Source organism: Miniopterus natalensis, chromosome 9, assembly GCF_054644295.1.
Source record: "Miniopterus natalensis isolate mMinNat1 chromosome 9, mMinNat1.hap1, whole genome shotgun sequence".
Taxonomy (NCBI): domain Eukaryota; kingdom Metazoa; phylum Chordata; class Mammalia; order Chiroptera; family Miniopteridae; genus Miniopterus; species Miniopterus natalensis.
In genome coordinates, this window is record NC_142089.1 from 7,905,142 (window position 1) to 7,920,899 (window position 15,758).

At 45.6% G+C, this 15,758-nt stretch overlaps 1 protein-coding gene across 1 annotated transcript in view; it reads right to left on the bottom strand.

Annotated features, from left to right (window-relative positions):
* Positions 1-7,609, bottom strand: part of CAMTA1 (calmodulin binding transcription activator 1) — a 689,419-nt gene extending 681,810 nt beyond the window's left edge. Inside the window, exon 1 of the mRNA XM_087820144.1 lies at positions 7,525-7,609. Within this exon, the coding sequence (XP_087676270.1) occupies positions 7,525-7,569 (45 nt within the window). The 5' untranslated portion in view covers positions 7,570-7,609. The remainder of the gene's footprint in view (positions 1-7,524) is intronic.
* Positions 7,610-15,758: the final 8,149 nt, after the last annotated feature.

Genomic DNA, 15,758 nt, shown 5'->3' on the forward strand with positions numbered 1-15,758 from the left:
ATATTTGCCGATTTCAACATGGTAAGCACATCAACATTCCATTTTTCCCGAGAATATCTGAATTGACACTTCCAATCATCACTCTGAGATTATTTTTAACAATAAATGGGTAATTTCTTCACTACTACATCTTTTTTCTTTCTACTTGATAATTTCACACTCTGTAACAATTTCTTTTTATTGCTTCCAAATGGTTTGATATCCAAGTGCCCCAGAAAACCAATGGGGCACATACATTCTCAGAAATAACTTTTCAAACAAGGACTAAAAAACAAATCTAAGTTTTATAAAGATTAATTCTTGATTGTATTACTATACCTTCAGAAAAGCTTCCTGGAACTCTAAATCAACCCTGATGAAGGAAAAAAAGGCTTTGTTTTTCTCTGTGTTCTATAAGTTTAGTTGCAAGGGTACCTCTGCTTGGATGTACCATTCTAATATAACACAGAGATACATCTTGTTAAAACGTATAGCATAAAGATGATGAAATAAACTTAAGTATCTGGATTTCTTATCACTTGTTACAGACACCAGATTTAGCTGCAAGTATAAATCATCTCCACAATCGTATACCGGCTACAGAGACACCATCCAAGTTCTGACTTGTCAGACCGCGTTACTGAGAGCGAGTTCCCCGTTTCCTCATAGGTGTTGAACACAAAAGCAGGGACATAGTCATTTACTATTATTATGAGAAGCCAAATTTCAGTATTCATTCCAACGGTTAGGTGGGAACAGAGGAGGAAGAATGACCCACTTTGCAAGTGTTTTTAAGTGACTAAATGCATCAGCTCACCTGTGGTAACTGATACGGAAAAATGGCAGAGACAGTGCCTGGTCTATTCAATGCCTGAGCGCTGTGCTCCAAAAGGCTTTTCACTGTCAGCCAGGGAAGACTGTACATCCAAAAAGTATCAATTCAGCAGCAAGTCTCTGGTGGCTGGCCGGAGAGCAGAGCAGTCAGAGCTGGCCTTCCCGGTTTGCTTTGTTGGGATTGTTAGGATTGTTGTCTTTGGACTTTTTCTTTTTTTAAGAAGGCAGGAAGAGATTCTGAATGACATTAGTAAAATTAGTGTTGAGAGGAATGCTTTAGTCTCCAGGTGGTAACATGTTTAAAACTGTTAAGAACTCAGTCCCAAACATTTCTTTCCAGGCATGTCACTTTGTGCACTTGTAACTACAAAACCACACTGCAGAAAGCAGAGTGAGGAATGCAGCCCCAAACTAGCACACCTCCCTCGCAGTCACCCTCTGCTAACAGTCTCAGGAAGGAATACACTACATGACTCGAAAGGCCTGGCTAAATCTGAAAAAATAAAATGTGACTGCACTTCTGCAAATGAGCAAAGAACTCGTGTATAAGAGAACATGCAACCCTACCACAAAGAAGCAAAACATGGGGGCGAATGCAGAAGAACCATTTAAAAAATATCTCTGGTCATTCCATCTTATGATACGTCAATCAGGTGGAAGTTCGTGAACAATCCTCTAAAAAAGAGTGAAAAGGGAAATATGTGGCTGACACTTGGCCTCTGTTTGCAGTGGGGTACATAGTATTTCTTTTTTAGTCAAGGGTAATGAGCTAAAAAATGCTCAGGAAGCATTACCAATCTTTACACAAGGAGGACCATGACCTTCTACAAGCAACAGCGTTCAAAGCAGAAAGATGCAATACAACCTTAGAAACACACAGCCAGCATACTGATGGAGAAAAAAGGAAACGATGCTTTACTATGTCCCACCACGTAAAAAAATCAGGGTCTGCTGTCCATTGTCAATATATACAGAAAAACATTCTCCTTACAAATACATGACAAGTATCATGGGATGGAAGACCATCTACATGTTTACCAGTCCCTTTCTAATGACAGATAGTAACACATCTTAACACAGGACTGACGGATCCAACATCCACTGATGGCATAAAATACAAGGATCTGACAGTGTCTGATCAACCTATATCTTGAACCTGATTAGGTATTCAAAAAAAGAAGAAAAGCTAGATTATACACTATAATCTGAAAGTAGAGTGAATGACCATGCACTCATGTTATCTGGACAAAGGAGTAGAGAGCAAGAACACTTATTACTCAAACACACAAAGACTAAAGACAGTACTACAACAGGCAAAGTAACATCAGAAGACCCCACACGTCCTTGTGAATGAAGGCGCCAAAAGAATAGTATACTTGTTGGCTGTGCCCGAAGAAATTTACCATTATCAAGCCAAAGAGACAGAAGGATGGCTAAATGCAGCAAAAACAAATTTCCCAAATCCTACATGAGAGGCCCAGATAGATGCCTGAAGGACACAGTGTTTCACCCAGGGGCAATATCCAGTTATAAATATTACTATCACCCCTTGCCATGCGGCTTAAACCTCCACCACCCTCTCCTCAAGGAAACAAGAAGTAACACTGCCTCTTACAACAGGACAAAAGGAATGGGCACCCCTCTTTACTGAATGATAGAAAGGCTATGAATACAGTAGTGCTACAAATACTCTTTTATAATAATGATGGCAAGGGCAATAAAGAAACCTCTTTATGTGGGAAAGAAAGGGAAGTAGTATCGAAATCATCTAGAACAAAAAAAAGGGCACGGTAAGTGATTCTAGAAGATACAGAACATTTTAGGAAATGATCTGTTTTAATGGAAGTACAAAAGAAACACATATTGCCTGTCACCACAAAAATATTCAGCCACATGTTCACACGAATAAAGGACTGCCAACCCACAGACTACAACAATCCTCAACAAGAGTTCTTAAGAGTGAAATACTAGCAGAATTGGTTTCTACAGACATTGTGGACAGAAATCTGATTTAACATAGAAGGAAAAGAGAAAGTGCATTTCAGGTCAACTCCTTAGTGTCATCATCATGTATACCATACCTACATCCAAAAATAATCTGAGGCTGTTTACAAATGAAGAAGGAGAAGAGGAACAACAATAACAACAATAACGACACAAATAACAGTACCATTAAAAACCAGAACGTATTAAAAGTCACATAATAAACAAAAGCAATGAGGATTATATCAGAGCCCTAGCCTAAGGATAGTCACCACAATAGGGCATTAAATTTAGATATAATACTTCCTGGCAGTGAAAATATAACAGCAGCTCATGTAGTTTGTACTCTGATAATATGAAATATATCAGGTAATCATAAGAGAAAATCATTTTTCTACCACTTCCTTCTGTAAAGGATGCATCTGATTTTATGTTCTATACAATACCCAGAATGCTGCTGTTCAAATGTTAAACAGGCATTCCAATCAACTATACATCTAAATAACCTATAAGTTATGCCTAGACATTTAAAAAGAACGTTAACTTTACTTTTTTCTACAAACACGCACACGCACACACACAGTCTGAGGGAAAACTGTCAAATGTCGCTCTGCGTGTGCCCTCCACCGTCTCCACTACCCCCACTCCTGCAGGGCTGGGGGGAAAGCTCAATAGAATAGTACACTATTAGAGTATATTTTTGTAGGACAATAATCCAAACAATTAAAATTCAGAAAATAATTCCTTACAAGAATATATAAAAAGACAAGCATAAGATACACTGATATGTCATTTGTATTAAGCTAACAAGACCCGTATGGTTTCAAGCAAAGTCACATAACTCCCCAGATCCTCACATCTAACAGAGGCTCAGTGAACATCTCTGGAATGAATGCGCTCAGTGATGGGTATATGGATGTAAAAACAACTTCCCTCCAAAATAACAAGTCAAGGAGGCAACAGGCACAATGAGGGAAAGGAAGAGAACATGAGAATCACCTTCTGTTGCTTTTTACATAATGAAATTAGAAAGAAGTACAACTGCCCACAAAGACGTCTTTCCCCTGAACCTTACAAAATGGGAAACAAAGAATGGCCGGAAGGAATGAAGGAGTAAACCAGTATGGGCTACTACAGTCAGAAAGAATTATAATCCCACCAGCACGCGGGCCACACCCAGCATAAACAGAGAACTAAAATAATGCCACTTGACCCCAAAGAATAGGCTATTTTAAGGGGAAAGCCTAAAAACTAAAGAAATGGAAAAACTCAGATAAGCAGTATATATAAATATGCCTCAGAGGAAGCAAGAGCAACCCTCCACTTTTGAAAAGGAAAATTTGACCCAATCTGACCTTGAGTAGAGGTTGCTGCGACCATGTCAACATTGTGATCCACTCAACAGTGGGGGTTCGGGGGTGAAGGGGAGGAGACAGTGATGGAGGTCAAGAGAACCCATCTAGCCTGACTAGCTGCAAAAGAACACGTCACACTTGGAAGAGCAGGAAAGCTCATCACCAATACTCTATAGGGACAGTGACACAAAAGCACAACCATATTAAACTCAAAGGAAAGAACCTAACTTTACACACTGACCTCAAGTGTGTTCTTCTGCCCTTTACCATTTCCTTCCACTGCCCGTTGGAGGGAGCACCCAATGAGCAAGGGAAACTCCCAAAGGCATAGGTGGTACGGAGACGGCAGGCAGAGATCCACCACCAGAAGCGAGGCCTCTACTGGGAAAACACCAACATACACAGCAGGCTGTCACCTCTTATTTTCCAAGGATCGGTCATACTACACCCTAAAATATACAATGCCATCAAGCTGAGTATAGATACAGACAGAATAAAAAACACAAAACTTTTTAAAAAACAAAAGAAAGGCAAACTGAGGTCAAAAGTGCTACTCTGGGGCAATGGGTATTACACCCACTGGATAACTCAATATAACTGAAGGGCAAAGCCCGCAAGTCAGCCTAAGCAGACCAGTCCTCCAGATGACCGTCCCCTTATCCTGTAACCCCAGTGGAGAGTGTCCTTGCTAGAAAAGCGCTTAAAGGTCCAAATGTTTCAGAATCCAACAGAGCTTGCTGGGGAGGATGAGGCTCCAAACTCAGCCTGTCAAAAAGTGACAGCAGCTAGCAACCCGTCCAAGTTTTGTGAGGGAAGGAAGTGAGGGGATCAGAGGAGACTCACATCACTGCCCCTGCCCCAGAGCCAAGGGCAATCAGCCAAATACACAAACTGTGACACTCAGGGAAAATGTGGAGAACAATCCCTCCCACCCTGTCATAAAGTGTCACAGCCCTCCCAAAGGTACCTTTTCCTAATGTACACAACCTCTCTCGATTATTTCAAAGGCCAAAATAAAACGGGCATATTTACGGCCATTCACTTCTAGTTCCGTCACAGAAATATATTCTTCTCACCCACTCCTCTCATTTGCCCCAAATACATGAAAATCTCTTTCCCTTACACGGCAGGAAAGAAATGAAGATGAGAACTTTTAACCCTATGAAGAACCAATCCGAGAATACCCCCGATTCAGAATGCCTAAGTTTTGGTGGTCATCGGCAAGCCCTTTACACTTTATGTGAACATTCAGGATGTCATTCTGCTTATTCAGTACAGTACAAATGACAAATGAAAGAGTGGTAAGAACTGGCCATTTATCAATGAGCCTTCTGATTCTCCTAAGCCTGAAGAGTTATCAACAGCAGCGATATATATTCTTACACATCAAGATCCCCACATACACCCAAAATGTACATCTAACCCTTGCAAATTTCTGCATATATGTAATAGATGTAAGTTCATCTATGAATATAGTCCTACATATATGTATATCTAAACATATGCACAGCATCATGATAATCTCTTTTTTGCCAAAAGAGAATCAGAGCAGCAAAAAATAGTAAGTGTCCAAATTTCCCCTTCACCTGAAAGCTACAAGATCAAAAGAAATGTTTGGATCCCACGAGAGACAAAGCCAGGGCCAAAGGAAGGTTCTAGTACAAGGAGCACACTAGCAACCCCATCCCGAAAGGCATGTGGGCGACATGGGTGTCTACACTCCCTTTTCTGGATGGAAAGGCATATGGCTTCTTACCCAGCCAACATGAATACAATTTAAGAAAATTAGAAAAAGTCAAGGTAACAGGCTCACTAAATATGGCTGACTAGGAAACAGAAACCATAAGGAGGATATGAATTCTCCTAAAAAAGAAATGGGAAGTTTATTTCCAGGGAAGGTTCAAAGACTCTTGAACATAGAGTATAGAGAGTCTGGTTCTCACTGCACAGAAGACAGTAACTGAACACCCCAAAACAAGGGCCCATGACTCTTCCTGCTGGGGTAGTGTCAACTGGTGAACACTGCCCCCACCTAAGGGGAAAGTAAACTGGAAGCAAATCAGACCCTGGTTTTCCTCAAACATCAGAGTAATTATCGTAGCCCCTTCTTACTCTAGTAGGAGGCACAACGGAAGCCCTGCCCTACATCCGATAGAGCACCCACCCTCACCCAGACAAGGAACTCCGAGGAGAGAGAAAAAATGTTAAGGGAGACAGGCAAACGGGAAAGGGAGCCTGACATGTTCAGTTTCTCCCAAAAGAAAAAGAGGACAACTCAAAGGGTATTCAGGAAATGAGCTCACCCTAACCCAGGAAAGTGTGCAGAGAGTATGCATAATCTGTACGAAGTATCTGCTTTCCCATTTAGAAATGACTTCAGCGTTGCACAGGCCCCCACTAACCACTGGGCGAGGGAAAACATGGGTAGCCCGAGTCCCCTTGTCCTGGCAAAAGGGTCAATAGACGGTGAGCAGAGGCCCCAAAAGATTCCACAGAAGATGAGAAAATGAGACGGGGAGACGGACCCCTCTGCCAAAGAAGGATCAGGGTCACAGAAGGTAAAGGGCAAGGGAGTATAGAGAGGCTCACTTGCGATAGAAATGGAGACCCCACCCTCCTGGCTGCGAGGGGTGCAAGGGCAAGAGTAGGATAGGAACCACTGCTAGGGGTGGGGATGCTGCGCAGGCCCCCTCCCGGGAAGGGAAGGGGGAGGGGTCACACGAGGCCCTTCTGCCCGGGGACGCTCAGCAGGACGGGGTCCCCCTGGTGGGGAGAAACGCGGGGACCCCGCCGGCTCTGGGAGGCGCCCACGGGGCTCGAGGGTGATGCCGGACGGAGTCCGCCTGATCCTGCCGCCCGAGAGCCCGGGGCGGCCAGGGTGAGCGCCGGCCGTGCCCCGACGGAGACCGGCCCGGGGCAGTGGGGCGCGAGGCCGGAGGGGGCCTGAGGCGGATAAACTTTCCGCCCCGCGGCCCCCACCAGGCCGGCGCGGAGGGCGAGAGGCAGGGGCCGCACCACGAGCCCCCGAAGCGGCGGGGATGCCCGGTCCGGGTGGGGGAGGCGCCGGCCCTCCCTCCGCCGGCTCCTCCTCCTTGCTGGGCCCGGCCCCCGCCCGCCGGCCCCCCGCCCCTCCGGCCCCAGCCCGCCCCCGGGTGGGGGTGTGCGGCGCCGCGCTCCACCGCCCCGCGAGTCACCTCAGGACCGGCCGCGCTCCGCCCCCCACCCACCGCCCCCTCCCCGGCCGGGGCGCCCGCCGCCCGCCGCCGCCGCGCCCCCGCGCTCCCTCCTGGCGCCGCCGATGCCCGGGATGTCCGGCGGGGCCGGGTCCCGCCGCCCGCCGCGCCGCCCCCGGCCCTCAAGCTCCGACTCTTACCTTCCGGCTTGTTTTCGGCAGCCATTTCCCCTCCGCGCGCCACATCCTCCTCCTCCTCGCGACCGGGACCCCGAGCGCGCGCCTCGTACCGCCGCCGCCGCCGGCCCAGCCACCCCGCCGCCGCCGCGCACCCGCCCTGGCCCCGCCCCGCGGCCCACGCACTACGCCTGTTGGGCTACGCAACTGCCACTCAGCGCTCCCGTCACCAATCGCCCCGCACCAGGGGTCTCACTACTCTCCGGGAGGAGCGTCCTATCCATCCGGCCCATTGGCTGGTCACCACCCAACGGAGTGAAAGGATTGGTTAAGAATCAACGCCCCCTCCCCACCCACTCTCAGGAAAGCCCGCCTTCCAGACCTAAACAAAGCTTCCCAGTGGCCAAAGCTCGAAGGAACTGCCCAATCAAAAAGGGGCTCACACGGAATATTTCCTCGAGGCCGAGACGTGGCGTTTTGATTGGCCGTTACTACAGTGTTTCCCAGGCCGTCCAGACCAATCAAAGGGGGTTCCCGGAACTCGGGAGCGGCGAAGGGAAGCCCCTCCCCCGAGCGTGACCGTCATGAGGAAGGCACTTGCTCATTGGCGCGCTGGGGCTTTTCCCGCGTGCTCCCGGGGCTGAAGGACGTTCCCGGGGAAGCCGCTGCCGGCGCGTGGGGTCCTGAAGGCAGTGGAGGACGCAGCGGGATCTCCGGAATTTCACAGCCTGCGGCAGCCGGGGAACAGCGAGGGCAGAAGGGCCTCGGGGCTGAGGTCCCCCGGGCGCCGCTCGCCGGAGCCGGTCGGCCCGGGCATCCGGGCGTCGCTGCCGGCCGTGGGGGGAGGGGCGCGCCTCCCTCCATGACCCGCCCCTTTCCCTCCTCCCTTTTCACCGGCGCCCCGCCCCCTCGACCCGCGCCGCCGCGGCCCACGCGCGGGTGCCCGGTCGGCCTGTGCTCGCCGGTGCCCGCCTTCCGCTCCCCACCCGTGGTGTGCTCCGTTGTCCCCTTTTCTAGCTGCTTAAAATACTGAAACTTTATTTTGGTCACATTGGCCATGTGACCCACTGAGCCGATGAGTCATAAATGCCTGTCCCAGGATGAGGCCACTGAACAAAATCTTAGAGAAACGATTAACCTCGGCGCGCCCGCCCGAGGGCTAGGCGAGCCAAGTTTCCCTCAGCCCTGGGCTCATATTCGTGGCTGTTCCAGGTAGTCCAGCGTCCCCTTCACTCATGCTCCGTGGGAAGTGGAAAGACCAGGTAGGTGTCAGTCGGGGAGAGAGAGCCTAGGAACAGGTTAGGACCCATCCTGTGGGGGACAGACGCCGCTGCAGCTTTTCTGGAGACCCGTCCACACCTATGGACCAGCACAAACAATGCAGAGAAGCCTAAAGCCAGATGAGATGGCAAAGATGAGATGCCCCCTCCCAGAGAAATTGAGGAATTGTGCACGTGGGCAGGTGATACCAGAAAAAATGGTGAGAGCTGACATCTCCAAGTTTAAAGATAAATTGAGTGAAACGCAGAGCTCCAACCCCTCTATGTGGATCTTGTATGGTTTGCACTGAGAACATTTCATTCCTCTACATTTTATTTTTTCCTTTGCTACTGTTGATGACAACTAGCAGAATCAGCGAAAGGTCCTCGCTGAAGTGTTTTAGCATCAAGATTGGCTGTCAAAGTAAATTTTGTGCCAATCTTAACATGTGCTCTTTTTTTCTAGTCTTCACAAGCGAAAATTTCTTAAGTTTTCCAGAAATGAAGATGTCCCGAAAGAATGTTTTGTATTACACACTCATTCTTCAACAAACTTTAATTTTATGAGCCTCAAAATAATACAAAATTTTAACAACTAGGGTACAATATTTTATCGATTAGCATTCTTAATAGCACCTATGTTGACAATTTGTGTTGTGAAACATATCCTTGAAAGTGCTGGTGGCATTGAAAATTAGTATAACCCTTTGAAAAGCAATTTTACAGTATGTATTAAAAACCATAAAAAATGTCTACATCCTTTGACCCAGTAATCTTACTTCTGGGAATCTATTCTAAGGAAATAACACTAAATGCCAAAAAAGCTATATGTGTGAAGGTTTCCTTCACAGGATCACTGTATTTATTACAACAAAAAACTGGAAGCATCCCAAACATGCTAATGTTGGATGTTTAGTAAGTAAATTGTGTTATGTTCCCACGATGAAACATTATGGTAGTCACAGCCATCAGAAACAAAAAGAAAAGCTTACCTATTGCTAGATAGGGAGAAAAGGTATTTAAATTTATGGTCTTCATTTATTGTATATGGTATGACTAGGTCTAAAAAAAAAGAGCATTTTACAAAAAAGACTGATACAAAATACGACACCCATTTGGGCGATTATGAGTGGTTTTTCTTATTGTCTCTATTTTCTGTAATACAGTCATGATATAACTATACAGCTTGTATAATTAAAACATGTATTTAAATTTAAAAATAATTGTATCTGATGCTACTACAGACCAGACAGTGTTAGATCCTGAGGATGTAAAGGTGAATAAAGTTGTGTCTCCCTCCAAGGGGCTCGGAGCCCAGCAGGGGTTAACACACATAAACAACAGCAGGTCAAGGTGCAGTGGGCACACAGAAGGTAATGAATATCATCAGGGCCTCAAGAAAGCATCCCCATCACCATTGAAATCACATATGGAAAGCACCTTAGCCTCAGGCTACAATGACAGTTCTCAGTGCAGCCTGGGGACCTGAGGAGTGGAGGGGCCCTGAAGACACTTTCTGTGGATCTACAAAGTCAAAACTGTTCTCTTAATAATACTATGTCAGGTGTGTACAGTGGAGTTTTCCAGAAGCTACATAATATGTGATATCAAAACAGACTGAAAGCAGAAGGAGACAGGAGAATCCAGCAGTCTTCTTTTAAGTAAGTAAGTTAAAAGATGAGGAGATCTATGAAACAATGCCACTCTTATCACTAATGTTTTGTTTTGAGATTTTTAGTTATTATAAAAAATGTGATGTATGTTAACATATAAAGGGTTTATTTTCTAATGAACTGATAAATATTTTTAAATTTCTATACAGTACATAAACTATAGACAAATCACATAAACAAAAGCTCTTTGGGGTCCTCCATAATTTTTAAGAGTCTAAAGGGACCCTAAGATCAATGAATTTGAGAACCACCGGGTAGAGGATGAGATGTTTGTAGGGCTAGTTGGCTGGCATCTTAGTTCGAGTTGCTATAACAAAACTGGATGGCTTATAACAACAACTTTATTTCCCAAAGTTCTGGAGGCTGGGAGTCTGATATCAGGGTGTATCCTCACATGTCCAGGAGCAGAGAGGAGCAACAAGCTCTCTCCTGACTCTTAAAAAGGGCACTAATGCCTTTCTGGGGCCCCTTCATGACCTCATCTAATGCTAATCACCTCCCAATATCCCATCTAATATGCACCATCACGAGAGGGGTAAAGTTTCAACGTGTGAATTTGAGAAGGACTCACATATTTAGTCCATAATAACTGGTGTTTATCTTTGCCTGGGAGGTGACCAGGAGTTAGGCATTTCCAGGAAGGGAAGGCATGCTGACACCCCACACTCTGGGTCCTACTGTTCTTCAAGAGGTCACTGTCCAGGAACAGATGGAGATCGGTGAATAATGGGAATACTAAATTGTTAAGTTTTTAACCTAAAAAAATATTTTTAAAAGAGCTTTCTTTCCTGGTCAGCTTTCTGAAGTAATTAAAGTAACTTTGTTATTAATGGTGATGATGATAACAAAAGTGGTTGGGCTTGCTTTCATGAATGGCGTTAGTGAAGCTCCACATACTGGATTGAGAGAGGGACTCATGGACTGAACCTACTTCAGAGCTTCAGACTCCTTACAGGGAAACTGGTGAGACCACACTTACCGCCACCCAACACGGGACAAGAAAGAAGGAAATCGTTCTGTCTGCCTTCCTTAGCTCTGAAAGGCTGCATTGTTAAACGCAAGGCTGTCCCAAAGCCCTACTTCCAAAAAGTTTCTCCCCTCGCGTTTTCTCTAATTTTTTATATCGAGGTAATTGTAGATTCATATGCAGTTGTAAGAAATAATGCAAAGAGATGCCGTATCCCCTTGCCTTTTCAAGATAAAACAAAATGAAAACCTGAGCTTTGTTAGAACAAGCCTTTCACAGCCCTGCAAACCCTCATCTTTCCTCCTGTCTGCACCCCACCCACCTCCACCCCGCATTTATGTCAGCCGTTATTATCTCCGACCGTCTACTCTTAGCATGAAAGAGGAGACTTGCCAGATACTCCAAATATAATGAGATCTTTGGGCCTACTAGGGCTGAATTCCAGCTCATTTGAGATATCCCTTGAACATGAAAGGTCTGATTTGTGGACCAGGAACCGGTTGAAATTTTGAAATTAATAAGGAGTTTCATGTGTCCAGTGTTTACCGAAGTTTAGCCCAGTCAGGATGCACAGTAGTAGGTCCAAGGACCCACCACCTCCCTTCTGGCGGCTTTGTTTTCCTTGTCGATTAAAACCCAGAACACAGCATTTCCTTCGTGATAGAGGTTGCAAGAGACACTGCTCACGTGATAGCTGTGATCGGAAAACCTTCCCACGTGGTTCCACTATCGCGTAGAGCAAACCTGAGCGCACCTGAACTCCAAGGAGGCTTGGAGTTAGGGCTGCATACCTTTCATGGGCTGTCTCTCACCCGGATACCCCACTAAAGGAGTCAGTCCCGCTTTTTCTGGACTTTCCCTTTAAACCTGGAGTCCCTCCCCTCTCTCTTGAGCCTTCTGGTATCAAAACCTGATAGGTTTTTCTATTGAATTTGAACTCAGGACCAAAGAAATGGCTTACTTCCTAAAGAGGGAAAAAGGTTAGAGGTGGGGTTCTCCTGGTACCCAGAGAGCTTCTTGGTTTCTGAAGTTGACAGACGTAGGACACCGGGACCCCACCTCTGCTTCCTGGGACCCAGAGAGACATTGGTGCAGGTGGTCCCAGGAGGCCCAGGCAGATGATAGTTTGCTGGAAGGCTCGTGAGATCATTTGGAGGGCGCATAAGTTTTGTTGTGTTTTCTTACTTATTGGCCTCTATATTTTCTAGTGCATTTTATTTCAACTCTCGGTCTGCCAGGGAAACTTTGTTTTGTCGTTGAAAGCAAAATGCCTGTCAAAACCCCTAAAGGGAAAAGCTGGTGGTGCATGAGCACTGCTGTCTTTGAGGTCACCGAGGAGCGCAGAGAAAAATCAGCCCGTCGCCCTCTACTGGAGTCAGTAGAGGGGCTGTGGGCTCGGAGGCATTTCACTGTCACTAGCTTTTCCATATTTCAGGTGAGGTGGGCAAGTTATTTTTCTGTAACTATTAAGCTGTGGGATATTATACAGCTATTAAAAAGGTGGGGGTGGCCCTGGCTGGCTGGCTCGGTTGGAGCATCAGCCAGTATGCCAAAAAGGTTGTGGGTTCGATTCCTGGTCAGGGCATATGCCTAGGTCTTGGGTTCCATCCCCAGTCAGGGTGTGTGTGGGAGGCAACCAATCGATGTTTCTCACATCAATCTCCCTCACTCTCTGTGTCTCTCTCCCTCTCCCTTTAAAAAACCAATAAACATATCCTGGGGTGCAGATAAAAGAAAAAAAAAAAGATGGGGCTGAATCGATGCCTGCTGCTGTGGAAGGTTCTCTAGCTTAAATGTTTACCTGAAAAAAATAAGGCACAAGGCATAATGTATACTATTCTCATATGCGTATAGATACAATGTTTATTGTATATGTAGATATTCATGTATATACAGAAAAGGTGTCTGGAAGAAATTTACTACCTACAGTGACCTTTGAAGGTGAAACAAAAAAAATAAGCCTTATTCTTTTGATATGGAGTAATTTTTTTACCATGTGCATCCATCTGACAAATATTTATTGGGTGCCGACAATGGACCAGATCCTGGTCGTAGGTGCTGGGGATACAGCGGCGAACAAAACAGACTAAAAGCCCTGCCCTCGTGAAGATGGCGTGGAAGCGGGAAAGGCAGGTGGTGAACAAGTATATGATCCAAGGTTAGAGAATGTTGGAAGAAAAATCAAGTACCATGAGGGTGCTATTTTAGGTAGGGTGGGGCCTCTGAAACTGAAGAAAGTGGGAGGGAGCCATGCAGTTATGATGGGTGGGGGAGGGGAAGAACACTCTAGGCAGAGGAAACAGCACATGCAAAAGCCCTGAGGCAAACACACACTTGGGGTGTTGTAGGTCCTGCAATGAGGCCATGCAGAAAGAGCGCAGAGACATGAATCCAAAGAGAAATCTAAGAACAGATTGCATAGGACTTTGAATTCCATGGTGAAATCTTTGGATTTCATTCTGAGGGTCCTAGAAAGCTGAGCTGGGAGTATGATCTTGGTGGTGTTTTAAAAGGAGATTATTGCAGTCAAGACTTGATGGTGGCTTAAATAAGGTATGTTTATTTCCTATGGCTGCTATAACAAATTCCCTTAGTAACCTAAAACAAAAGAAATTTATTCCCTTACAATCCTGGAGGCCAGATCCAAAATCAGTTTCATTGGGCCAAAATCAAGGTGTTGGCAGGGCTGTGCTCTCTCTCCAGGGGCTCCAGGGAAAATCTATTCCTCTCCTCTTCCAGCTTCTGGTAGCTGCCGGCATTCCTTGGCTTGTGGCCACATCACTCCAATCTTCAAGGCCAGAATCTTCACATTTGCTCTCTGCTCCATCTTCACATCACCCTCTCAAGTGTGTGTGTGTGTGTGTTTGTGCACCAAATCTCCCTCTGTCTCTTATAAGGACATTTGTGATGACATTTGGACATCACCCAGATAAACCAAGATAATCTCCCCCATCTCAAGATTCCTAACTTCACGTCAGCAAAGACCTATTTTCCAAATAAGGTAACATTTACAGGTTCCAGGGGGTATGGCCTGATATTTGGGGAGGCCATTGTTTGGTCACCATATCAGGAATTGGCTTTTTTTTTTTCTTTTTTTTTTTCAGTAAAGGATCAGATTGTAAATATTTAAGCTTAGGAGACCCTGTGGTCTCTGTCACAACTACTCAACTGTCACAAGTGCCTTTGCAGTGCAAAGGCAACCCTGGACAGTATGGAAATAAATGGGCATGCTTATGTTCCAAAACGACTTTATTTATAAAAACAGGCAGCAGGTCTTAAACCAAGGTAGAGGTCTGAAGAGGTATGTGGGTTGGAATATGTTTTGAAGGAGGAGATTGCTCAGGTTTTGCTGAAGCACTGGATGTGATAAAGAAAGAAATGCTTTGGGCCCAGGTTTGACCACGAAGATTTTGGCCTGAGCAATTGAGTTAATGGTGTTACCACTTAAAGATGGGGGTGGGGTGGGGAGAGCAAGTTTAGGACAGACATCCAGAATCCCATTTAGGACACGCTAATTCTGACATGCACACGAACTAGCCAAGTGGAGATGAGCCACAGAGAGGTTGTAGCTAGAGAGACAAATTTCAGAGTAGTCAGCATCCACTGGTATCTAAAACCATGAGACTTGATAAGGTCTCCTAGGAGAGGGAGTGCAATCTATTTTTTCACTCAATCATAACTTTCAAAAAGTTTTAAAAAATTATGACACTCATATAAAATATGTGTCAAGAATATGTGTCAAGAATTTTCTTAAGCTCTCACATTAATGAGGGAACTAGTAAGATGTTAAAACTACTTCAAAGGATAATTTAAAAAACAGAGTTATATTTCCACGCAAGCAAGAATGCTTGCTTGCCCTGGCCGGTGTGGCTCAGCTGGTTAGAGCATTGTCCCAGGCATTGTAGTATTTGCCATCCAATTCCTGGTCAGGGCACATACTCTGTGTGTTTGATCCCCAGTTGGGACACCTATGGGAGGCAACCAATCGATGTTTCTCTCTCACACTGATTTTTTTTCTCTTTCTCTCCCTCCCTCCATCTCCCTTCCTTTGTCTCTCTAGAATCAATGAAAAAACATATCCTCATATGAGGATTTAAAAAAAGAAAAAAGAATGCTTGCTAAAAGATGCAAAATTGGTTCATATCTCTAGGGCAATAAAGTGATGTATTTGGGGTCATCTTCTGTACAGGGCAAAAAATCAGCTGCACGTATGGGCAAGAATCCTTTGCATTGCCCTGTTTTCTACTTCTACCTAATCCATAGAAAGGCAGTTAGAGGTGCTCACTCCTGTACAATCAGGGCCTCCCTGAGGGTCCACTACTAGGCAATGCCCCGCACTTGGCCAAAAGGACACTCTTG